The sequence below is a fragment of the Cryptomeria japonica genome, chromosome 11, assembly GCF_030272615.1.
Source record: "Cryptomeria japonica chromosome 11, Sugi_1.0, whole genome shotgun sequence".
Classification (NCBI taxonomy): Eukaryota; Viridiplantae; Streptophyta; class Pinopsida; order Cupressales; family Cupressaceae; genus Cryptomeria; species Cryptomeria japonica.
Window position 1 is genome coordinate 178,324,232 of NC_081415.1, and position 27,759 is coordinate 178,351,990.

The window sequence follows — 27,759 nt, forward strand, 5'->3', positions numbered from 1 at the left end:
TTTGTTTGAGCCTCATGCTTGGGCGGACTTTTGGAGACTACCCAAGGCATGGCGGAGTTTGAAGGACACCAAAGGCGGACTTTTTGAACATCTCTTACAACCTTTTTAAGGCCTAGGGCGGAGTTTAGAGGGTCTATAACATCATGTGTAGCACCTTGGGCGGAGTTTTATCTTCCTCTTCATCATGGCGGATTTTTTATAACTCCCTTCATGGGCTGCCTTTCTACTAAGGCATAGGGCGGACTTTCTTGACCCCTCTATGGCGGACTTTCAAGGTATCATGGAGGGCGGAATTTGAAGGCACCTACTTCAACATAGAGGGCGGACTTTTGATGTGACCCCAAGTCATGGCGGAGTTTAGAGGGTTTTCAACATCATACTTAGCACCTTGGGCGGACTTTTGGCTTAACCTTTTGCATGGCAGACTTTTGAGACTTCTCCATCAAGGTGGACTTTCCAACTCCCTCTCCAAGGCGGACTTTAGGAAGGCAGAGTTTAATGTTACCTCAAGCAAGGCCTAGGGTAGAGTTTAATGTTACCTCATAGCCTCTTTAACATATATGGCAGACTTTGACATCTTGTTACCAAGGGCGGAGTTTGAAGGCTTCTCCTTGGGCGGACTTTGATGCATATCCTAGCCAAGGCAGACTTTGGACTTACTACCCAAGGCGGAGTTTAGGAACATGTCTACATGGCGGACTTTGAGGGGTCTTCAACGTTGCATCTATTTCCTTGGGCGGAGTTTTGGAAGGTCATCAAGGAGGGCAGAGTTTTGGAGACATGACTACCAAGGCGGAGTTTTAGACTACCTCCTCAAGGCGGGCTTTAGGCATCTCTCAACATAGGGCGGAATTTAGAGCTCTCTCTTCAAGGCGGACTTTTTGAAGGCTCTCAAGAGGGCGGACTATATATGAAATATAACATTTAAGTATAAGCATACTTTAAGTTATATTTCATATATATTGTTAGGATGTTTGAGAGTGGTTTTGGATCTCTAGGACTTATAATGCAAAATCTAGTTTTTGGAGGATTCTCCAATTTTCCAGACTTAGTCAAATTTCAGGATCAGGATGACATTCCAGACTTAGCCAAATTTCAGGACATTTGAGGATCAGGATGACATTCCACACTTAGATGATTTTTCGAGCTGATTACCCTTTGAATGCGCCATGACCCCCTAAAATATAGGAACTTAGCTTTTTGGGTCAAAACTTGAAAATTTTCAATCACGATTGAAGCAGGTCAGTGCCGCCAGTACAAACCCTAGATTCCCATTCTGTAAAAGCAAAAAGCAGACATCCCTAAAAAATAGGGAAAACTTTCTAAAAATAGCCATACTGAGGATTGGGCTAAAAATGCCAAAAACGAAACTTCCTAAAAAATAGGAAAAAGCAAAAAAAGCAAACTTTCTAAAAATAAAAAGTTGTCCAAATTCGTCCAAATCAATTGCGATCTTCGTCCTTTGGCCTTTCTAGGCACTTTGGCAGTGTCTAGACTCTGTTATCACTTGGCTTGCAAAAACTAGCTTTCAATCTCTAGGACTCGAACCGTTCACAACTGAGCAAGGCTTGGCAAAACTGAAGCGGAAGGCCACAGGACACTAACAAAAACCATAGAAAGCAGGAAAAAAGGGAGGGTCCCCATTTGCAATGGGGCGATGTGTGAAAAAGGTCACAACAGGAAGCTTCAACCAATTACAAGATGTTCCCTTAAAGATTCTTTATGCAATTGATATCTGTGCTCCCCAAGGTCATGTAGCCAAAGCCTCTTAGGTTAGGACACTCTATAAGGGGCATCATTAGATCTTTTATTAGTATCTTCATAGTTATTAGCAAGGATGTTGGCTCCTCTTATAATGCTATAGATTAGACCTAGCTCACCCATTCTGGCTGCTTGCCATCCTTGAATCTATATTGTTTGGTGATGAGTCTTCTCTCTTGCATGGTTTTCTTGCTTATAGAATTACTTACAGTCATCTTGGTGGTCTCATGAGATTCCTCTTTGAACAGACTAGGATTTCTGCACTCTAGGTTACTCCCTCATTTTTGTTCATCGGGATGATTTTTGTATTTGTTTTACTTATAGTTATCTTTAAGGTTGTAGCCTCTTTGGAATGTTTTTTAAATCCACTCTTTCTATTATCTCTATTAGTATCTTCAAATCCCATTGACCTATTTTGGACACTCGTGGACATTAATTGAATTTCTTTCTTTCTTTCTTTCCTTACAAGAGCTCGCCTCAAGGCTTCTTCATTCAAATTCTAATGTCTTAGGGATTTTATCTTCCTAGTGTAAGTTCTAGTTTTCTTTGAAACTCCACCATTTGACAGATCCTTGGAATGAACCCCCAACAAATTTACGAGAGATGTAAAGGTTTTGACTTCCCTACTTAATCACTTATAGTTATAATTCTTTGACATAAATCTTTAAAATCTAATTCTTGTTGCTTCAGAAAATCCATTTAGCTTGGGGAATAGGATTAGCTAGGTCAACCTTAGCATAGACTCATACATAGGTAGATAAATAATGTTCTCTCGTAACACAACATATCTTCCGATTTCTTCCGGCAAGAGATTGAGAATCTCATCCCAAAATCTTGGGAGAAGTTTATAAAATCATAACCATTAAAGGGACTTTTGAAGGTCACTACTGTTCTAAATTGAACATGGCAGATCCATGGCCTTAACTCTATTCCCATCAGATGTAGTCTCCACGAAGAATCTCCTCGCAAATTTGTAGATTTTGAGAAGGTTGTGTGAAAAGGCCTTTTCCTCCATAGAAGATCTCTAGCCTAGGGCAGGTATTTCACTTTGGACCCATTCCTTAAGTCTTACACCCCATGCCACTCTGCTATACATTTACCTTTAAGGACATGGTCAAGTAGAGTGGGTTTTCCAAAACTTCATTTGGAATTTGAACAACAGGGATCTCTATGAATGTTTTGTTGGAACATCTCCAATCAAAATGTTATCTCCTAACTCTTCTTTGATATTTTTATTACTTCTTCCTCTTTATCCCCATCTTGTGTGTAATGCCCCCACGTAAAAATGAAAAAGAAAATAGTTAAATTATTAAATTTAGCACTGAAATTAAGGAAAGGTACCTTCAATTTCATTAAGGAGTGAAAGTTATAACAAACTAAAATTAAATTGAAGTTTAATATTATCAAAAGTCAAGGAGCACTATCAAGAGTTGTCTGTGAGGAAAATATGGTATTTAAGAGAAATCGGGAGGGAGAAGGAATCGCCATTGTGGATACATTTTTATGTTTGAATTATCACTCCTTGTGGAGCGTGGAACGTGGTTCAACAACTTGAGGGACGAAAACCCGCAAGGTCTGAAATTAGAGGACAAAACCCCCCTAATTTCCAGTCCTGATTTAGTGGATAGAAACCCCCAATTCAAGCAGATCTGGAGACAATTCAAAGACATTTGAGTGAAGATAGATCAATGCGGAATTGGGATAATTAATAGCACTCACAAAGGATAAGTTCTGTCTTTTTAGAAACATATTCTAAATATAATATATAAATTAAAATAAACTGCTAAAGATGCAGTTTCTGAAGTTAATATTATATTTATAATTAATTGGGCTACTAGAATTGTGAATTGGATTTTATTATTTAAAGAAAAGTAAGTAAAATTTAAAAGGGGACATTACATTGTTTGCTTTACTTCTCCTTGATCTTCTTGATGTTAGGGTTTTGATCCCTGACTTCTTTCACCGAGTCTTCCATAAATGAGTTGAAATTATCTTTGACTAGACTAATTGTGTGCTCTAGATCACCCACTTTCTTTCATAACCTATTTCCATATCATCTTTGATCATGTATGTTGTCTTGAATCTTATCTCTTTCTTGACTCTATTCTCCAAATCTCCAATTCTCCAATCCCATTCCTTCTCTGTTCTACCCTTCATCTTGCATACTCACTGAATTAATTATTTTACAATATCAATCTCTCTCAAAAAAAAATTAAGCTAAGCCAAGCTATTTATATAATTAAATTTATGATTCTTGTATATTTTGGTAAGTATCATTAGTATTTTAGATGTTTTATAAGGAATTACTTATGTTTTTAAAGAATTCTGCCAGTATGCAAATTGATTTTCTCAAAATTGCGTAGCTAATCAGAACTTAGAACTTGCTTGCTCTTGCTGCAAAAGGTCTGAGGTAAACTGATTATTGTATTTGTTTCTTGCTAAATGATTCATTTTCCTATCTATATTTGTAGCCAATTTACTAGCCTTGTTTTTTCATGATGTAGATTTGTTACTATTTGAGAATCAAATCATATCATTTCCTGTTTTGTGGTATAAATTTTCTTAATCCTTTGCAAAAGGCAATCAGTGCATCAGTAACAGACATTTTTCTTTGGTTTATTCCCTCCAAAAAGTCCAAATCAATCTTAATACTAGTAGCTGTATTCAAATTTTTGCAATCCCATGCAGTGGGCTTCAGGATCTAAAATCACAGAAAGACAAGTCGCATGTGATAAGGAAACATATGCTATAGGATTAGTGGGAACTTAAGCTAGAAAATTGGAGCCCCTAAATTTTTGCCCTCCGACTTTTAATGGCTGCTTGTGGGGTGGGGCTAGAAATTTCCCCCACTAGCTTAGGGTTTTGTGATCCATGTGACATCATTAGAAAGCATCTGAATTTCTTAGATTCTGGCTAGTGGATTAAAGAAGAAAAATTTATTTTTCAGTATTGCGATTTTTAATCAAATTATGTGATCACTGGTTTCCTAAAAATTCTCAGCTGAGATTTTTAACCTTAGCTGTTCCTATAAAAACTATGAAACTTTCTGATTGTTAAAGGATTTAAATTTTAAATTTTGTCAGCAGCACCTGCTGAGATTTTTTTAGTAGTCCCTTTCCATGGGACCATGGCATAATTGCACTATCTTGAGTATTGAAGATACTATTTTTTGAGATAATGTCAACTAATTCAAAATTAGGTATTTATAGGATGTTGTGGCAATAGATGTCTTCTGAATGCTTATGTTTAATTTGCTCTTTATCTGCAGTTCCTGGAGTACCATACCATAAAGAAGAAGAAATTTCTCCAACACCTTCTCCAGTTGCAGCTCCATTGAAAGGTTTGTTATATTATTTCTGAATTTTATTCTTTCAAAAGTGTCATTTAGAAATGTACCTTTTTAAATAGCAAGACTAGGGAGTCAAAATGTTACCTAATTGATTAATACCATAAGTTCCGTATGGTCTATGCCTAGAAGAATCAATGTTGTTTAGATGTGAGAAAGCCATAGTTGCCAACTATTTCTAGAGAGATATTTATTTTCTAATTATAGGTTCATTCAAAGTGGAAATATCTGATAGCTTGGAGGAAACCAAACCATATGAATATTGCAATAAACATGCTTACACAGAGTAGTAAGCTGAAAAGATGCAATTTTTCTAATTGTGTAGAGTGTATTTTATAGCTATGTGTTTAACATCTAAATACATATTTGAGTCACAATAATGAAATTTAATGTAACAAGGTAAAGGAGAAATCAAGTATAAAATTAAGTCAAATTACTAATTTGTCAGTTATGTTGTATTTATAATATTTATTCTATGTTCTTTTCACTTGTATATTATTTTTCCTTGTTGCAATTTTCACTTTGCTTTATACTAGTAGTGTTGTTTTCTCACTTCATTTGAGTTTACTCTTTTGTCTTTCCATCCAAGATTAATTTGTCAAAGTTGAAAAGCCTTCTCCATGTATTTGCATCTATATTTGCTAGCCTAATTCAATTGTGTACTTATCAATGTTACCCCAAGTTTCTGGGATGGGGACAAAAAGGGAGGGGGGGCACATTTAAGAGTTCCCAATTTTTCGGGCCATTTTTGGGTACAAGGAACGGCAAAGGGGATGGCTATATAAAAAATTGGGAAAATTTAAAATAAAGAAATTTTAATTATTCATATGATAACATCAATAAAGCATGCATATATACATTATAGAACCTTAATATATAATATTTCTATTAAATTGATAATTCACGTGAGACTCAAAGTCAAAACAAATTAGCAAAACAGAAAACCTTAATTCAAATTGCTTTTAGAATTCATTGTCAATATGCATGTAATGTTAAAAAATAACATACGAGTTACAACAAAATGCCCAAAGGCTACAAGTTTCACTTTTAATTACAATACGAAAATATAAAAAAAAAGAGTACATTGCTGCCTCTAATATGCATCTCTCCACACTACATCAAAATTAGAGTCCTCCGAGTCATTGCCACTATGAGGATTCACTTCATCCAATGGAACACCAACCAATCCCTCCAGTGCCTCCTCATCAACTTGGGTGATGTTTCAGGATCAACATCCCATCGTAAAGCTTGAGTTTGCTGATATCTTGGAGTCTGATGATCCTGATCTGCTTGTCTAGAGGAAGCTATATTCCTCTTGTTGGTGTGGACAGAGCCATATGTGGACCAATTCTTCTTTGTAGCATAGCTACTGGCAACCTATGAAAGGAGGCAAATGGAAAGAATCTTCGACTGTGGTGTATCCTTCTAGTGCCATGTCCACCATCTAGTAGGGTCACTTTGAGCTAATGTAGCTCTATCTATCTTTGACTCTGGTAAAAATGTTGGACCACGAATGTTTGTGAAGGCAAGTCATTATGTGCAAAGTTTTGAAGACTCCTCATTTGAATACATCTTTTGAAAGGCCTTCATTAGCCCTTCTTTCACCTCTTCATCATCACATAGAGGGAACTTTCCAGCCTTTGGTGCATACTATTTGGGATTTAGAGCAAAGGCTGCCATATGAAGTGAGGTGTTCACTATGTTCCACTTGTGCATCACAATGGGTTTAATATGTTGCTCATATAGTCCCAAAGTAGGATCCTTGGCCAAAATTGTTTGCTTCATCTTTCCAATCATGTTGTAAAATGTCTTATATATCTCTCCAAGATTAGGAGAGTCCATATGAGCATATCTAATGACATTTGCAATAGGTGAGATGTAAGAGCAAACATATATGCAAAATGCAAACAAAAAGATAATAAAAATAAAATGACAAGTTAGACACTTTGAAAGTTGAAACATTGAACAATAAAATTAAAATATTAAAATCAGAAATTTAATATGAAAATGTGGAGTTTATTAATTTAATAATAAAATCAATGGCTTACCTCCAAGTTGACCTTTGATCATCATCAAGGATCCTTTGTTTGATGGCTCTTCCTTCAATAGAGCTTCAATTAGGCCATCTACTCCACTCTAATTCACCATCATCAACTGTAGAGGCTCATGCACCTCAAGCATCCTCTCTAACAAAATGAATTAACTAGCATATCTTGTCTCAATAGGTTTGAGGAACTCCTTTGAAAACATCCTAAATAGAGCAAGTGAGATGTGGTGGTTGCAAATGAGTATTTGAATATCTTTAGCTTTTGCCACAACTTGCTTCGCCCAATCTATTTTCCATTTGTATTTCAATGCAGTGTTCAATTCATGAACACATCATGGAATCCAAAAGATGGGCTTGTAATTACCCTCCAACATCATACCAACCAATTTGCATGCACTTGCTGAATCAGTGATCACCTATACAACATTTGAGGCCCCAACCTCTTTTATGGCATCTATCAAAATGCTAAATTGGAAGTTTGCATCCTTACACTTCTTTGACCAATCCACGACTCTAAGAAAATAAGAGCCAACCGGGCATGTGACTATGATATTGATGAGTGGCTGACGTGTAATATCAGTCCACCCATCCATTACAAAAGAACAATCTATTGTTTGCCTCATATCCTTCATTAGCAAATTAACCTTAGAATATTCTCTATCTAGGAGGGTAATGTGTAGTTTATGATCTCTAGGGTGTACAAATTAGGGACCAATCGAGGCTACATCTTTGATCATTTATTTGAAATAAGAGGAACGAACCACATGAAATGGGATGGCATGGCATAAAAGAATTTGGCAATGGAAAACTATGTTGCATCTCGTGCCTATGCATTAAACATACTTGCAACTATCCCTCGCCTTTTCACCACCACTAATATTCCTCTTTCCTCTTGTGGCAATATCACTAGTAGCACTACCAACCATGAATGTCATAGGCATACATGATAGTCCACTTGCACCTTGAGACCTTGTTTCTGCCTCCATGTCTAATCTATGAGCCTCTAACTTCTCAACCTCCCTTATATCTGGGCAAACTTCAACTCCATGACATGTAACATCCAAGAAATGAGATCGTACCCTTGTGCAACTCTCTCTAAAAGTTGCCTTTCAAATGTGACACAACCACGCCCTACTCCCCCCTGAATTTTTACTTTTGGTATCTACAACTATCACAAGTTGGAGAAGAGGTTTTTTTTTTTTATGTTAAAAGGGCCCTTCGCATATTTTTCAAGACTTTTGAAGGGCACTCAAATGGATTTGGTGGCTGTGCACCCCCACCCCCAACACTTCCACACTCTGATGAGGCTGAAACTCTTGCATTTGTTTGAGTTTCTTCCACTTCATTGTCACTACTATCATTCTCAGTATTGCTCATGTTGGTTTTGTGAGACTTAATAAAACTTTAAATTGAAAAATGGAAAAAATGAAAAATTAGACATTTCTTACTTGGAAAAAAACTTGAAAAAAATAAATAAAAGGATAGAATGACTTACCTTTGCCAAGAAATTGTTGCACCACTACCAAATATGCCTTGGATTCAACCTCTCTACACCTTCTCCTTCAACCTTGCTAAAAAAAAATGTTTCTCCTTCAACTGCAAACCCTGCTAGTGCAATATTATTTTGAAGAACAATGAACATAAAATGAACTCATGCATTGAAAAGGAGCTGTTTTTTCCATTTAGGGTGACCTGAGGTGTGGAGGCCAACTAAAAGAAATAAAAAAATGTTTTATAAAGCATTTGAGTGATTTTTTATTTTTTAAAATGGTTGGAAAAAGGGGTTGGTTGGTTGTCCCCAGGACGGTCAAGGGATATCCCAGACATCCCTGGATCCCCTTTGCAAATTGCCATCATCCCCGCATTTTAGGGCATTTCCTGGTGTTTGGGAGAATTTGGGGATGGCTAGGGAACATTCTTGACTGTCTCCCCATCATCCTGGGGACATCCCAAATATGGGGATGCATCAAAAAGGGCTAGGGATGCATTCCCAGGTAAAACTAGTACTTATGGATAGATCATAGATGATTTTTTATTGTGGAACATTTATCTCATGTGACTATTACTCACTTCAATATAGGTCATTTTGTGCAAAACATAAAGTATTTTGTTTTTGGGTTGGACTAAATTAGTTTCTTTGATTTTCTTTAACAGCAAATTTTTTTCCCACAATTCTTTTCCATATTGTCTTTGTCTTAAGACAACCTTATGATCCAAACAAATGCTAAATTGTCTATCTCCTAGGATACGGCTTAAATGCACCCTAAATATTTCTGTCTATTTAGATAATTTTTCAGCCACATCTGGAACCTGTATGGATGCAGCATGGTGATGTGAGGCATATCTGAAGCAACACTATGATCTGTTGTATAGTGCTTGTGCAGGCTCTGCAGAATTTGCCAACTATAATGATTCATTCTCATTGAATCCATCTCCTGTATTTGTGCATGCATTATCTGCAAGTCTAAATCAAGCATTCTTTCTCTCGTGGTGCAACTCTTGAATTCATGTATTGTAGTATATATTATTGGATACTATTAGTATTGATATCTACCTTATTTTTTATCGTCTCTTCTTCTCTGTTTGTCTGTTTCATCTCTACTATGTGTACTTATCTGAACAACTTGCAAGTATTTACACGTGGAAGTAATGTTTCTGATAATGTAGTCCAAATCAATGTACTATTGTTGTACAAGTATATATTATAATTGAAAAAAAAAATTAAGTCGTGAAAAACAATTAGAACTGAGCTTTGCATCAATGTCATAACTTTTAAGTACAAAATGAGCATTTTCTCAATGATTTGGAATAACTTGATAAGATCATTTGAAGAAACGAGTTTACACTATGCAAATGTGTTTGGCTTGAACTAATTTAATCTTGATATAAATTATAATTTTCTGACATTATTAATATTAATGTTATTGTTTGTCTATAGATTTTCATGTATAACATGATTATCATGCAATATTTTAAGATCATTCTTTTGATCAGGACTGTGCAATGTAGTAGTTATCTTGCAGCAGTTTAAGATAACTCATTTGATTAGGAGTGCAATGTAATAGTTATCTTGCAATAGGTTAATATGAGTCTTTTGATTAGAACCGTGAAAATTTGAATTTTTAATGCTTGCTATGTATGAATTTGCAGAATTTTCAAAAAATACCAAGAGTCGACTCTTTTGGGGATGCTTATTGGGGTTGATAGGAATTGCACTAGTTTTGATTCTCACAGCATCATTGGTTTATGCCTTAAGGCACAAATTTGTCTGTTTTCAACAAGAAAAGAACAGTACAAGTAACAGTGCAGGACATGATGTTGAAAAAGCTCACTTCCTCTGTACTATCAAATCTCAATTGTTTATGGGAAGCTGTTTTTGTTGCCATGGAGTGAAGAATGGTCCCACTGACTTGAATGATGAAGAACCCACCGTGACAAAAGGTATTGCATTTTATCTTATAGATTTTAGTTTTTGAGACTTTAGCCAATTTTTAATGTTTCTTGTTTGATTTTATTCTGCTAGTGAACCTTATATAGTCATGCATGCCATTTGTGCTTCGGCATATTCAGAGATTCAAACAGCTAATACTTCTTTTTGACCATGCTATTTTGATTCGTTTTTTAATTTATATTGACAACTTTGTAAAATTAAATCTTGTTTTGCAAATTGCATTTTTGTTTTCCATAAGTAATAAACAATCAATGTTATAACCCAGTCCATCACTGTAAAGCATATACTTATTAATAATTCTTAAGATGTTTAGCCTCGGTGAATTCTGACATAAGTATTTTGAGATTGTGAGACTTGATATTTATATAGTGTATACTTTGTTTCATACTGTGTCATTTTGCAGATCTGATGACTAGGAACTTCAATGCGGACAAACCAATAATGTTTACATATAAAGAAGTTCTGGCTGTAACTAATAATTTCAAGGATTCAGAACTTCTTGGAAAAGGTGGATTTGCTTCAGTTTATTATGGAATATTACGAGATCAGGTGATTGAATTTATCCATTTACCTATCATTTGGAAGAAGTTTGATTTAACTTGCTTAGAAGAATAGAATGAATCTAATGTTTTTGTAACAATATAATACATTGGTCATCATGTGGGACCTGTTCTTATTTATGAATGCAGGAGGTTGCTATTAAGAGGATGAAAGCTACTAAAACAAAAGAATTTCAAGTTGAAATGAAAGTTCTTTGCAAAGTTCATCACACCAACTTGGTAAGATTGCAGACCTTTCTGTTGACGATTTTATGTTGTATTATTCAGTATCATAGAATTATAGATTCTCTTTTATGCAAATGACTTTCATATTCATCTCGAATCTAAGATATTTTTTCTATTACAAGGTAGAGCTGATTGGCTTTGCAGCAAGTGATGACGAGCTCTTTCTTGTCTATGAATATGCACATAACAGCTCAGTCTGTACTCGGCTTCATGATCCTCTCAGCAAGGGTAAGTTGTGCTTTTATCTTTTATAACTGCAATGTATACCAGAAAGAAGAATTCAAAATTGAGAAATAGTTATTTTCAGGCCCAAGGGGAAAGTAGTTCTTTCCAAGCACAAGGTAATGGTCGTGTACTCGTGTCAACTAAATGTGGTACAGCATTATGGTTTACAAAGTAAATATAAGTGAAGCTAGTGTGGAGTCCTTTTGCACGCGTATTATGAATTATTTTTAATGTGAAAAATAACGTGTCGTTACCACAACATTGTTTCAAATTTTCACATTGTAGAATAGTACAAATTATTCCAAGACTCATGAAACGATTTTTTACTCTCTGTGGTAGTACCAGATGTTGGGTCTCAAAAAGATTGCTGCACTTCATAGAACCAGATCTCATTCATAAGGCCAAGGTTGTCATCATGCAAGTGAAATCAGCTCATCAATAGAATGTGGAGGATTAATGGCCCAACTCTATGAGAGTAGGTTAGATCTCCTACACTTCAAGCTTAGCTTAGACTCAAAAGGGTATTGCCAAGAGTATACCTTAACAGGTATTAAACTCGTTCAAAATATACAATCAATAAACGTTTACAACCAAACCCAACTTGATGTCTTGGTCACAAAGAATGTCACTGAACCGAGAATAACTGGTTGCATATAACCCCTATATAGCTGATATGCATGTGCACATACAACCCGCATGAAATGGAATCAATTAAGACCTCACTGAAGATGTTTTCCCTTGGTCATATCACTGGGTTAGAAATGCACAAAAAATTACTCCCACTACTGATTTATGTTTTGATTTGAAGGTGAGATTGGTAGCAGTTCCAAACGGGTGACTATTCATGGGCAACAGAGTCACAACAATGAAAAGAGGACAAATAGGAAAAGAAGAACATGTAGCTATGCAGTTACATACACCAAAGAATGCGAAACCTTACCACATAACATACTAATCTAGACACAATTGCATATATTCATACATAAAATAAGAAAGATCATTGCAAGCCTTGCAATGTTTTCAAAGTGCTGCCACATTCATCTAACTCAATTTTTCGTTCATACCAGCAAATGTGGTAAAGGAAAATCCCTATCAACCAACAAAATACCATGGAGATATTCTACAATAAAATCTCATTACAATACAACTCTTCTCCTATTCCACATGTCTGCAACCTCTCAATGAATTAGACTATGACATTAATGGATGCCTTCGCAATTTTTCTTGGCATCTGAAGAACACACAATGAACCAACCTCCTCAAAACGACACTAAAAACATTACATATACCACGGAGGAAAAAACCCTAAATTTCAACATTGTAGCTTGGTCAAAATCCTCAACCCGGGTTGAATCCTGCCCAAAATGGGTGTTGCAAATGGAAGGAAAGAATCTGCAACTAATTTTTGGTGGTTGAGAAGATGAGCACCATTATTACGGGTTGCTGGAACAAGTAGAGGGAAGAACACACCAAGATTCGAATAGACACATTATTGGGCTAAAAAGCACATTAAAACTTCACCCACACGTCAACACCACTTAAAATGCAAGAAGTAAAGGCATTAAAATTCATAGATGCCCAACAAGAGAAATTGTTAGGGGTCAAGCCATCGGCTTGCATCGTGCCTTCACCATTCATTTCTCTCCTATTGAAGGTTCCATGGGAATTGAGAACCAATGGTTCTTGGTTCCTATAGAACCTCTGGTCACCTTCTTTACTTAGAAAATTTTTGAATTTCGATTGGTGAATTGATTGAAGACATAGGAGAGGAAAACACAACCAAGGGAAAAATTTGACACAATGACCTCTATTGCGAATTTCATAGGCACACATAAAGGAGGGAACAATAGCGAAAAGGGAAAGACTTTGAGCTCCAACACCACGAATTGTTTATGGTTGTCTGTGTTTGAGAATCAAGCTAAGGTAACTGTAGGCTGATGAAAGAAGCCATCTCTCTTTTTGTGGGGTTGCAACATTGCACATGGAACTAATTTGATAAATTTGCACGCGGACAATCACTGGATGCAACATTCAATATTGTTCTAAAATCCTCTGAATAATACTTCTAATGTCAAACTTTTAAGGTTTTTAATCTTTTCTCAGAAATCAGAACTATTGTACATGAACTATTTATTCTTAGTTACTCATATCATTATGAAATCAATGCCTTTTCTTTGGTTTTATAACGTAATCATTGCCCTGTCACTTGTTATAGCACTATATAATATTTATCTTATTAATATAAATATTATGCATTATAACCACAACAATGTTCCAAAAATCTTTTTTCTAGGGTGGTACAAATTAGTCCAGGACTAGTGAAATATGTTAAATCCTTTTCAACTTGCTCTGTGATAGTAATATGAATTGTTTTTTTTTCGTTGCCTCTATTAAGTATCAAACTGATGAACTTTAAGGCTAGTATAAAAGCACATTTCATACGAGATCACAACAGCAGTCATGGAACTCATTTGATAAGTCTGCACTTATGGATAATCATGAGATGCAACATTTAAAGGTGTTCTAAAAATCTTTGAACAATGCATCTAGAGTCAAACGTTGAAGTTACTATTTTTTTGGTCCTTGTCCATTAGATGTTTATTCTTAGATGCCCTATTCCTCACGATATCAATGCTCTTTCCTTGGTTTCATTACAAAAGTAATTATTTTGTGGTGGTACAGTGAATACTTGTTTTATTAATATGGATATTATGAATTGTTACTGCAAGATTGTTTCAAAATCTTACATTCAAAACTGGTACAGTTAGTCCAATATTTATGGAAATATCTTAATATGTTTTTACTTGTTATGTTGAGAATCAAACCAAAGGACTTGCAGGGTAGTACAAGAAGCACATCTCTCCTTTAATGGGATCACAACCTTGTACATGGAATTCATTATCCTTGGTACTTTCTCCCATAACAGAAATTTCTACCGATCTCAAAGATCTATAGGGGGATGTCTCTAGACTTTAAAAAAGCTTTAGATAAAGTTCTTTGTGTCAATTTATGTCTCCTAGAACATCCCTTGAAGATTGGGAAACTTTCTATAGATTTTTCTCAAATATGTTGTATGGATTACATTGGATTTTTCTAAAGTGCTGACATGTTATTGAGAAAAGCTAAAAAACAGAAGAAATACACTATGAGCCTTGTAATATTCGATTTTTGGCATATAAAATTTCAAGGTTTTTTTTCTAATTGAATTCGAAAGAGGTATTTGTATGAAGAGAAATAATAACAAGGCTTAAGATGTGTACATGCATTAAACTTTTATCAGTTGAAAAGATGACCATCTCCAAAGATTCCGTTACCATGTTTTTATAAAACTCCCAGTCTCTAGTTGCCATTTCCACTATTTGCCATTTCCAGGTGATTATGGTTTAGAATATAATTGTTTATATCATGATGACGATGATTATCAAATATCATTATAATTAATATTTGCTTTGGTTGACATCCATTTCAATACTTTAAAATTTTTATTTTTTTATTTTTAAGCATTTTGGTATTGTGCATTCTTTTAAGTTGCATATCCATTGTATAGTTATTTTTTCTAAATTTAAATTATATATAGAAACATCTTTTTGTTTTTTATGGTTCCAACATTTTGGGAAAATATGTAATGTTTTCCTCCATAACATTATCGGTCCCAGTCCTAATCACCTAGTAACTATGGTGAGTCTGCACTTATGGACATTCACAAGATGCAACAGTCAATATCGTTCTAAAATCCTCTGAAAATTTCATCCAAATTCAAATTTTGAAGAAGTTATTTGATTCATAGAAATATTGTCCATTGTTCGTAGTTACCTAATTCTTTATGAAATCAATGCCGTTTCCTTGGTTTGGTTACTCGGATGGATTTTGTAAGTCAATGATTTTATCTCTATGAGAACAATTCCTCCCACAGTTTAATTGTTAATTAAAGACATGAGGTCATTTTAAGTTAAATAGGTTATGGTCTTTAGTTTTACTTTCAATAAAAAATTTAAACTTTGTAATCAATCCTAATTTGTCTTTTATCCTTGAAAACTTCTCATCTTTTAGCATATTTTAGTCATTTAGTGAATCTTGCACAAATGTTGTGAATCTAAATTTGTCAGTCTTGTGTATTTTTAGGATATGCACCTTTGTCTTGGAACACCCGGGTTCAAATAGCTTTGGATGCGGCAAAAGGTCTTGAATATTTACATGAGCATACAAATCCACATTATGTTCATCGAGATATTAAAACTAGCAATATTTTGCTAGATAACAACTTCAGGGCTAAGGTGAGGTTTCTCATGATTAATTTCCTATCTTAATGTCTTTGCTTTGAAATGGTCCATTCTGTGAAGTAAGTGAATGGAAACAGTATTCTGTGCACTATGATATGTTCCTTGGTTCTTCTAAAGCGTGCATACTGTTTCTTCAGATTTCAGATTTTGGATTAGCCAAACTCGTAGGGAAAACTGGTGAAGGTGAACCATCGGTTACAAAGGTTGTGGGAACATTTGGCTATTTGGCTCCAGAGTAAGTTAATTATACAACATCAAACTTCTGTAATGCATTAGCATGAGTTGAGAATTCTTTTTGATATTCTCTATAGAATCTATCTCATACTATTCATCATGTTTGTTAGGTATTTACGAGATGGACAAGCAACAAGTAAGAGTGATGTCTATGCCTTTGGAGTTGTGCTATTTGAGCTTATATCAGGAAAAGAGCCAATTGCAAAAAATAAAGGGCTGTTGCCAACTGCACCAGAAAGGCGGTCCCTCATTTCTATAGTAAGTGTCAACGATAGACATAAAGACTTCTATCCATTTTTAAACTGTGTTGAACTACTTATAGTCTTATATACAATTTTTCTTTCAACAGAAAGGAAGATTCTTTTTTTTTTTCTGGACACATGGAGTGATCCCTATTATTGTTATATTGTTTGTTTCTCATATATGGATTTTAAAGCTTTGGAAAGCTAATGCATGTCTTTTTCATTTATATTTTACTATATAGTTTTTCTAGTTTCACAGATTTTAGATGCATTACGAAAAGCACAATATCAGATTAACTATTTATCTATTCTTATTAATATTATCAACTGAATGGAATTGGTGGGAATGAGCCATGAAACTTTGTGGAAACTTTTCTGACACAGAAAATGTCTCACAGCGATAATTGAGCCACAAGAAGCTGGAACATATGTATGCTTCAGATGAAAATTTCACAGCAGAGTCCCACATAGAAGTCTACAATTTAATATAAGGCATCTCATATGAACTGTGCAATCTATCTACATCAGTTCATCAATCCTTCAAAAATAAAGATCAATGATTGTGCTACAGTCAAAATACCCATTTGACTTGCATTAATTCTTTAGACTATTCTTAGTTCTCAGGTATGGTTCATCTCTGGCAAGCCTATTGAGTGTCCTCCATAGTACCCATTTTTGTAATTATTCCAACTTAATGCAAGTAAATTGAGAACATTTTTTGAATTGGGGTCCAAACTAATAATATCTGCAATATACTTAACAAACCAGACAGATCAACTCAGCACTTTTCAGTACATACTCTGTGTCGATTAATGGCATCTATCCTTACCCTAAAATCTCAATTTAATTACCCCAACTGTATACAACTACAGCTATATGCATGACCTTTTCTCTTATCATTAAATTTTCCTATATAAATGTTACAGTTTCCATTCCCAAAGTCATTAACCTAATTGACATCTACAACAGCATACCTCCTCAAACCACCTGCAGTGCTTATTTGCATGGTTGAAGTGTATTCATCAACAGTCAATGATATAATGTGGCCAAAACTAATGATAGCATTCGGCCCTTTCGTTCTTCAAGGTTCATGCGTATTTTGGTATACTACAATTCTTGTTGGCAACATGCATTAAAAGTAAACATCGAATTATTTGTTTATTTATTTTGAGCTAGTGAAGCTCAGGGCTCAAACACATGCATCATGTTTGTTTCTTTTGTCTGGGTTGTGACCCTGGCCATTAGGGAGGACCACTTGAAGTCACATCACAGTTCATCAACCTTATATGTGCTCATGCAATGGTTCCATTCAGCTACATGTGATCCTGCTGATCTAGGATTTCTCCAAATCATAGGTGAAAGCGAGCAGGACGTGAACAGTAAAAAATCTATGCTTTTACCTCACATACCAAGCCAGAGACAGAATCACTTGTTGGGGTCCCATTTACAGCACATGCTATTCTATATATTGGAGAAGGCTTAAATGCCATGTTAGATAACTCCAAGAAGCAAAATGTGACTTGTAATCCTCAAAATATGATCAGCTATCAGATGTTTATGAAAGACACTGATATCTGGTACTCAAGCCCTTGGTGTGTCAGTTCACTTAGACTAACAGGTGCAAAGGTAAATAGATTATACCTGAAAGGCTTAATAGATTTCTATCCTCAACTGGTAGATTAAATGCCAGGTACCTTCTCAGCTCCAAAATGATGATGAAAGGTGGTTCTGAATCACCAGCTGATATCTTGGAATTGAAGAGAATAAATCTCCAAAAGGAAGCGCTTTCAAGTTCAAGAATAAGTGGCTAGAAAGTATAGTTTTCGGTGAAATGATTAAGTAAATCTGGACTAATTGGAGGAGTTGAGGAAGTGGGTGAGATGTTACTATTCTACACTCAAGTTTTCAGTTTTAATTAATTGATCACTTGAGGGTTTTAAATTTTTAATATTCCTTCAAATGCCTTGGAGAATGGGATCCATTGTCTCCATATTGTTATATCCTAATGGTTGAGGCTTTGGATCATCATCCCAAATATCTCAAAGTGCTTTCAAGATAACTCAAAGTACCCCAGGTCTCTCTGGATAGGAATTTCTATACACACCTTGAGTTCATGGATGGCACTCTTCTTTTCACATCACTTATCACACGAGACCCATATGATTAAAGACCTTTTGCATTAGTATGAAGAAGCCTCTGGCTAAAAAGTTCAGGATGAAGTCCCAAGGTTTATTTCCTTAATGTTCCTCCTACTGAATAGAGTTTTCTTGCTAGACATTTGTGGTTTGAAAAGGCAACAGTGACTACTTACCTCCTTTCCTCTACCTCAAAGGTTGGAATGAAAGACATCAATGGAACCCTGTTCTGGATAAAGTGTGGGCAAAACTTGTTAGATGAAAGGAAATGGCTAACCTTGGTAAGGAGGATCGCATTGATCAGCTTTGTTCTTAACTCTCTTTGAATTTACTGGTTCTCTCTTATCTGGGCTCCTAGAGTGGTTATAAAAAGTTTGAATAGTATTATAGATCTCTTTGGTTGCAATTTTAAACAGAAAAGTATAAATTCCCTCGTCTTCCCCAGGAAACAAGACTATGTTTTTAAATTAGGGGAAAGCTGAATCAATAATCTTAGCATGGTTAATCGGGCTCTTATGACCAAGCTCATGTTGAGGGTCACTAAGGACTATGTTAAGTGTTTGATTATTATGCTCTGTGCTTGGTATCTAGATGAAAGGGAACCTGAAAGAATGGTAACACGTTCACAAAGAAGTATTCCCCAGAGGATAGATCTAGATTAGCATAAATTATTCCAGAAACCTGATTGGGAACCTCTCTTTCTGGAAGATTCAAAACAAAGCTAAATCCTATTTTTCAGAGGATGCTTGGATACTAGATCATTCCCTTCGCCTAAAATAGGAGTGTGGAATCACAATATTTGTTTTCAGTGCAAAGGGCTCATGCATATACAGTTTTGTAATACTCTATACACAGTAGGACAGCTTCATGGGACCGTAAAGCAGTGCCCACATTCATGGAATCTGTCGAGTTGCACGAGTATTTCTCAACTTGATGCTACTACAAATATTTATGCTAGGTAGGATTATCAGATTAGACATGTAAGTCTTCAAGAATAGGGACCAAAAAGACATTGTTTGTCCTTGCATGCAGAAGAAATAAGCAAATGTCTGCCCTTGAACTCCAGCTTACTTGACTAATGAAATGTTAATGTCACTTTACCTTGTTCTTATATTATTTTAGTTCATTTATATTATCAAGAAGAGGATCATCCAACTTGTGGCCATTTTTGATACCACAGATGTTATCTGCTCTCCGAAGCTCCCCCAATTCGACACAAATGAACAGTTTAAAGGAATGCATAGACTGCAATCTAATGGATTTATATCCATATGATTGTGTATATAAGGTTGGTGTTTGTACATATCTTGGTTCAGTTTTGAGTGTTTTCTTTCAAATCAAATTTTAAAGAAATTAAGATATGTTTCTAAGAATATTGTGTTTAATCATGTAACTTACACATTGTTAAAAATGAAGATGGCCATATTGGCAAAGCAGTGTGTGGAAGAAGACCCCATCTTGCGCCCAGATATGAAGCAAGTCGTAGTGACTCTCTCCCAGATCTTGCTTTCTTCAATGGAATGGGAATCTTCACTGGCAGGTAACAGTCAAGTCTTCAGTGGGCTTAAGCATGGCAGATGATTGAACGCTTGGCCAGTATCATTCATATTAGATTACTTCCAGTTTTTCACTGTAAGCCTTACTGTCTATATAATATATAAAAAGGGTTTCAAAGATCATCTGGTCCTGTATTCTAGAAATTTGACAAGAAGTTTTCTGTGGGATTAAATGAGGAAGATGATTCAGCACTTAGCCAGCATCATTCATACTAGATGATTTCTATTTCTCACTGTAAGCCAAAGTGTCTATGCTATGTAATATAAGGACGTTCAAACTTCAAAGATCCAGTGTTCAATTCCGAAAATCTGGCTATGCAGATTATAGCATAATAAAATCCATGAATTATCAATTAAAATTTCAAGACTACCTATTAGTTTTTAGTATTAATGAGCTTACAGATAATAGACTAAAATTTGATAGAATCAACCTAACATTGTAATTCTTGGAAGGAGCAGATTGTTATGATCGTTGGAACAGTTAATAGAAACTAAACCTGAGAAGTTTTACAACTTTACATCATGATCAATAGGAAACTTGAGTTCAAAGATGGGGGTCCCAATCCCCGTGCCCATTTACATTTACTGCTGACTATGCTTTACCTAAAAAGCAAGAGTGACTAAAATGTAATCGGTAATTTCGATGAGAAATTTTAAAATGTAATCGGTAATTTCGATGGGAAATTTGCGTGGATATATTTCGACAATCATAAAGGTCCATGAATATTTCTATGCTTTAAAAGTTATAATTCCTTATAGCTATTTCTGTTTCAAAACTGCTTTCAATATCTATTAGACACAATGTACAAGACAATGTTTTACATGCTATGGCCAACAGATGATATGATTTTTGAGATTAGATTCTATTGTTCATAGCATAGTAGCAAAAATCTTCCTTGGTATTGACTTGGCAAACCTGAAGATTAAGCTTTTTTCGAATTAATCAGGAAAAATTTGGGAAATTAAACACTAAAAAATTCATAAAAATTAAAAAATATGGAAAAAACAGTCTTCTAAATTTCATGATAAATTGGCATTAAATTGTGCCATGATTCTCTTGTGCATTGCCTTAGCCTGCAAAAAGAATCAGCTATCCAATTCAAGTAGGGTTGCTTAGCAGTCTGAGTCGTGATTAGTCAGATAAATCATAAATTTTTCAGATATTTGCTACACTGGTCCATAGTGCCCCCCTTATAACATTAAAATGCAAAGATGATGAATAAAAGTACAGGAAGGTCAATCTCCAGATGGTTTTAGATGCTGCCTATTACTAAGAATAAGTTAGGCCACATTTAAATGTTGATGTAAGTATGTGTAATGTTGGGAAATTCCTCCCAATTCTCAAATGCGTTAAACTAGGGTCTTCTCAGCGGTGTGCAGGTGCAAGGTTGGCTTCATATCTTGGGTTCCATACTGAAAGCATGAGAAACAATGAACACTAGATATTAGAAAGAATTATGTAGATGCACATAAAAATAAAAATTATAGATCTAAATCATCATGCATCCAATGGATGAAGTTTAAAAATTATAAATCTAAATCATGATGCATCCAATGGATGAAGTTTAAAAATTATAAATCTAAATCATGATGCATCCAATGGATGAAGTTTCACTCTTGCATCAGCAATTTTGTCAAATCTTTAGTTCCTTGACTATGATTTTCTCCCAATAGTTGTTCCTTTGAATCACAGGTTCCTCTATCTGCATCAACCACTTCATCCTCTAAGATTACAATTGTTCCAGCAAGTAGATTTCAGTTTCATTTGGTTAAAGGACCCTCCTTGTGCATACAGTGTACATGAGAGAAGATAGTGAGATACAAATGTAGACTAGGTTCTTTGCTTTCTTCAATGAATGAAACTGTTAATACTCCATTTCCTTTTACAAGATGAAGAGTTGGCTACTTGTGAGAGCAATCTTGTTGTATATAATTGCAATTCAGGGGTTTCACCTCCATTGGTTCCATCACCACTTTTTAAGGTCTTTCTTTGTATGCATATCATATAAGGCTTTCATGAAGGGGAAATCACTTTGCCCATATGAAAGCTAATAATGAGGGAACCTCACCTTAGCAAAATCTTTTTATTGTAGCACAAAACCTCTTCATTACCTTTCTATATTTATATGGAGATTTTTCTTGGTTGGTTTTGTAATACCACTTAAGATGTGAAGACATAAACAACAATGAAGGGGTGTGTTAAGTTTGTATTATCTTCCATGTACTCTTTCTTCTATCAAAGGATCTCAAGCAAGACCTAACATCTTTTTTTCTTAATTTTTTTTTTTTTTTTTTTTTTTTTTTTTATTTGTATTCACTATCGTGGAATCTGGAGGTGTCCTCACCGAAGCAAGACTAATCCCCTAGTGTGTACGACCCGCTCACAAGGTAGCAACACACAGAGTTAACACAATCGGGACTCGAACTCAAGACCATGGGGAGCATACCCACGCCTTCAGTTGCGATCCACGACCGGGCGAGCTAGGGCCGAAGCCCCTTTTTCTTAATTTTTTCATACATAGAATCCAATTATTTCTTCATAAATTTCTTCCAAGTGTGGCTTATCTAGATTCACAAATTTGATCACCTCACATGTGCTGAATAAAGTCATTACCAATTTTATATCAGCCTAAAAAAGTCATCAAGGACTATACATATCACCTCAACTATGGTATGATGTAAATCGTCTCCAACCTACCCATGCATCACTAATTGTTGTGGAACACAAAACTTCTGTGATTGCATAAAGATAGTCAAGACGCATAATGTAAAAAGCAAACTATGTATCAATAGGTTACACAAGTGTAAATTTCTTTTGTGTGGTCATAATTACACAAAGATCTATATTTTTTCACCCTTTTAAATAACACGAGTTCCACTAAAACTTGTTGATACCTAAGTATATTATTCAACAAATCCACACAACACGATGTCTAAATTTCAAAATATACCAGTGAACCTTTTTGTACGAACAAACCTTCTACTTTACAAACAAAGATAACATTTGTAACAAACTTGGACTACATCTAATGCCTCCACCTCCTAGATGGTGTCACAACAAGCCTTGATGGATCTTTTTATGTTTTTGTCTAAATAATCTATTGCCTTAATAAGATGAAGGCATTTGTTGCATGCTACCACAATATTAAGAAGTGGATGATTTTAACATCTATCTGTCTATCCATCACAATGTTGCATTCTTATAAACCACTCTTTTTATTGGTCTAGTTTGTTGCTCTAGTCAAACTTTGTCTTTAACAATTAGAGAAGACCCTAGTTTATATTCCTCCTAATTCAAGTCCCCCTCCCCCCACCCCCTTCACTTGATTTGCAAAATATAAATCATGCGACCATGCTATAAATTAGTCAAGTGATGCTTTATTGGAGATTTCTTCAATCTCACTAGAGAAATTGAACATGCAATAGAACAAACATGAGATCTCTTTAAAGTCAACAACGACTCCAACAATCATAAGTAATGGGGAATTTTTAAAAGGTGAAAATACCAAGGAAATGAATGCCTCCCCAAGATAGAACATGAATGGGCAGATGTGAAGAGGAAGAAATCCCCTACATCAAAACTCAAGCATCTAGTGTCATTAAGATCTTTCAAAGAAAAAGGGATTACTTTGAAGAATGCAATATGGTGGGAGACCCATTTTGGGGTCGATACAGATTTTGTTTTTATATATTCTTATATATGTGGGAGTGGACCACATGTCCACAATTTTCGAAAAAAATAATAATTTTAGAATTTTAAGTTACAAGTCTACACTCAAACTTACCCTACAAAGTTTTAGAACTTTACATGCAAAAAAAATAAAAATTGAAAACATTGACAAGATTTTTTTTTTTGAAAAATAATAAACATGAGAAATATACAAAGATTTCAATACTGACTTAAAAAACTCTAAAACTTGTTGAATGGATACAAACACGGATGGAAAAATCATAGAATCACAAAGGTCAAACAAAAATTAACCTACATACAATCATTCAGTCATTGGTTAAATTACTCTCTTGCAAATTTTGTTGCTCTTGTTGAAATTTTGTATGTTGGCTATGAAATGCATAGCAAATATTTTCAAGGAATTTTTAAGTAAACTTTATAAAGTGATTATAAAGTTGCAAGGAGATCTAAGAGCTAGGTAAAGAGAACATAATGGTATATAAGTAGAATTGTAAAAGTGAAAAAAAATGGTTGTCATGAATACAAGGAGAGAAGAATTGATATATCAATAGAAGAATAACTTAAAGTTTTTTAGAGGTAACTTCATTCAAGGAAAAAACAAATGACCAATTGATGGTTTGAGTATGTAAAACAATTATATGAGAAAGAATCAACGGTTAAAGTACCTGTTGACGTGTGTTTTTTGACCATACCAACATAAAATAAAGTTTCCCAATAGTCACCTTATCCTCTCTTGATCAAAATCAAATGTATGCTAAGATTGCAAGAAGACTATACATTGACTCCAAGGTTCCAACTGCGTACTAGCAACTTTATGTGGATATAGGTTCATGTGGTTTGATGTTTGTTGGTAATCCAGGGGGACTCATATTTGAATCATTCTTTCACTTCTTTGTCGTGGCTAGAACTTCATCATTGGATATAGCAATTCTGTGATGCTTCTTCTTTGAAAGAACTACATTGGAATGAACTGAAATTAAAGGGGAAAGGGTTAGAAGGATCTAAATCTACTCCTAAGGGCAGTGATATCAATAGATAGTGCTCTAATGGACAAAATCCAAATAAACCAAGTTCTTCTTCACCAAGATCAACTACAACTCCACAAGAATTGTTGCAATCTTCCAAGGATGTTGAAGGATTTTCACATCAAAAAACTGCATTTGAATACCTAAAACAATGCAATCCAAATGACTATCCACAATCGAACTTAGCACTAATTTAGTGGCTCAAACTAACTTTACACTACAACTTATAATCAACAAAATGCAAAAAGTATGAGCCATGGAAATTCATCAAACACCATTACATTCTCCACTGAAATCAAATAACTTTATGTAACAATTGAGAAATTGGAAGAACACCATGCAACAAGTTGAAATAAACATGAATCCATCATATCTTCAATGAAATCATTTTTTTATTTCTCCAAGTCTTACAACAATGTCTTCCTCTTCTCCTACTCTACTACTCTAAGTCAAGAAGGTGAAACCATGCAAGTTTTGAAAAATAACTTAAGTGAACACCATCAAAGAACAATGCATCACTGTTATTATCTCAATAACTTATCGCAACAATTTCATACAAATCTCCCTCTTTACAAATGAAGGGGTTACCCCCTATATAGGCCTCCAACATTGATTACATGCAAACCCTAATTAGGGTTTGACCCAAAAGGTTCCACACACATGATGCAACAAGGTGGGAATAAACATTATTAACTCATCATGTCCATTCATCAATAAATTCTTGCTTGCCAAAAACGACGTCCATTGTGCAATAGATCACCCATAATGCCCTGAATGCTCCACCATCGCCAAAATCGTCTATATGCAATAAATGCTCCATTATCTCACCATGCATTGACTCAACTACCACTTGGTCAAATATTCCAGGAATGAATGCGCCACCATGTTGCCATGTGTTCAATAGATTCTCGCTATTGAAGTGGACTCCACCATCATAGAAACCTCTATGGAATATTCTCTTTACATGTTGCCAACTCATCCTTTACAAGAATCATTCCATTCCAAGCTCACGAAAGACATTTTGGAAGATTTTCCTACCTTTGAGGAATTTTAACAATCTTTTCCACCTTTGAAGGACTCATGTATGCATGGAAATTTTGGAGAGAAAATTTTTTGTCCTGAAGGAAATTTTTTGCATTCTAGTTCATACTTCATCTTGTAGGGAGATTTTCTTGACCATTGACCATTTTTGATATTCAAGGAATTTTGTCCTGAAGGAAAGAACTTCCAACGCAGTCAATTTTTCACTTTTTTACAAGAAATTTGTCCTTAAGGAAGGAATTTCCAACACTTAGTAACAAAGCATTGTGACATCATCGGGTTGTGAAGGAAGAAAATTAGAAGATAATAGTACAATTGAATTAAGCATTCAAGTGGATGGAAACTATTCTTATGTCACAACAGAGGAGGAAGCCATTGGAGTGAAGATCAAAGAAGCAATGGAATACATCCAAGCAAGGAGAACCACCCAAGGTGATTGTCAGCATGTGGAAGCAAATGAATATATAGAATTACAAGCTATTGAAGATCATCAAGAACTAGAAATGGCGGACTTAGCTCAAAGTAGAGATGATGTGAGAGATTTACAAAGTTCATTTATCCAATGACAATTTAAACATGAAGAGGGAAGTGTTTCCAATACACTTCAGGAAGGAATAATCCTTGATGAAGAAGTTCATGCATGCATGCACAAGATGGAAGCAGAGTACAAAGAGCAATTTGGGTTGGGGTGAGACCCATTATTAAAGATTCAAAAGGAGCTAGTAGTTGAAACACTTCATGTTTCCATTTGAGTCTGGATTTCATCATCGCGTGCCTACTAAGGATTGGAATTCTGAGTTGCATGTTGTGGATGCAAGTGGGATGATACATCACCAGCTTCAACCTCCTGACGCAACAATGGATGATATGCAAGAATTCTTGCTCGGAGATGAAGACCACCATGTTGTCTCTTTCCTTGCTCCTAAATTTGAAAGTTATGAATCTGATTACAGAAATTTTAGGAAGAACAACTTGCTTATGGATTAATCATGGTCCAGATGAGTTGCCCCAGTTGCTAATCTTTGTCGAAGTTATGCTTGAGTTTGAGATTCGTATTATGAAAGATTACTTTTCTGATTTTAAAGATGAATTTGCAAGGCTTTGAACCATGACTAATGTCATGTTGCTCCTACACATCCTAAGAAATCATGTTAGGATTTGTAGATATTTAGGACTTGTGAGTATTGTCCATTCAAAATTTGCGTTCCTATTAGACTAGGTTTCCCTTTTGTGGATTTTGGTTTGTTTTGTTTTGGGTTTTCTCTTTCCTTTTTTGGTTTTGGTTTGTTTCGTATTGTTTTGCTTTGGGCTTTGGTTTTCAGTTTTTAGCCTTTGGTGTTGATTTCCTTTGATCTTGTCCGCTTAAGTGGTTTTGCTTAGGTTTAGGAGTTTTTGAGTGGTCAAAAATGTTTGGAGTCTTTTTCTGTTTGCAAGTAGGGTGTTGATGTTTTGCCTTGTGCAAGCCTGATTAATGTTGTATCTTGACACTGGAATCTTGAGATTGTCATACTTCACATGCCTAATCAATTGCTCTAAGTCATTTATATTTCTTGGAAGAAGTTATGGCTGGTGAAAATCCTACATCTTTCTTCAACGCTATTGAAATTTCAAAACCCATAGTAGGATTCACTACTTACGAGCCAAAGGAATTGACGGAAACAAGAATGCAATATCAAAGGGAAAGGAAAAGATGAAAAAATGAAAAGTTATATCAAATTATTGGCTTTGGGAATATGTGGATAGCTCCATCGGGGCTATACACGCTCGACTGGTAGTGGAGTAATATTCGTGGGAATTTTAGAGACAACATTGTTGGAGCTATGGACACTTGACTAGTAGCAAGGCAATGTCCAAATTGCTTTTGAAGTATAGAAACCTTTAGCTTGCCATGACTGATTCTAGGAGTCTAGATGGTCTTGTGAGATGGAATTAATGCATAT

The 27,759-nt window shown here is 35.1% G+C and overlaps 1 protein-coding gene across 1 annotated transcript in view; it reads left to right on the forward strand.

Moving 5' to 3' along the window:
• Positions 1-20,185, forward strand: part of LOC131036916 (lysM domain receptor-like kinase 3) — a 28,610-nt gene extending 8,425 nt beyond the window's left edge. Inside the window, exons 2-11 of the mRNA XM_057968925.2 lie at positions 5,030-5,101; positions 10,305-10,595; positions 11,009-11,154; positions 11,295-11,384; positions 11,513-11,618; positions 15,738-15,889; positions 16,033-16,130; positions 16,240-16,387; positions 19,687-19,794; positions 19,923-20,185. Of these exons, the coding sequence (XP_057824908.2) occupies positions 5,030-5,101; positions 10,305-10,595; positions 11,009-11,154; positions 11,295-11,384; positions 11,513-11,618; positions 15,738-15,889; positions 16,033-16,130; positions 16,240-16,387; positions 19,687-19,794; positions 19,923-20,087 (1,376 nt within the window). The 3' untranslated portion in view covers positions 20,088-20,185. The remainder of the gene's footprint in view (positions 1-5,029; positions 5,102-10,304; positions 10,596-11,008; positions 11,155-11,294; positions 11,385-11,512; positions 11,619-15,737; positions 15,890-16,032; positions 16,131-16,239; positions 16,388-19,686; positions 19,795-19,922) is intronic.
• The last annotated feature ends 7,574 nt before the right edge of the window (positions 20,186-27,759 follow it).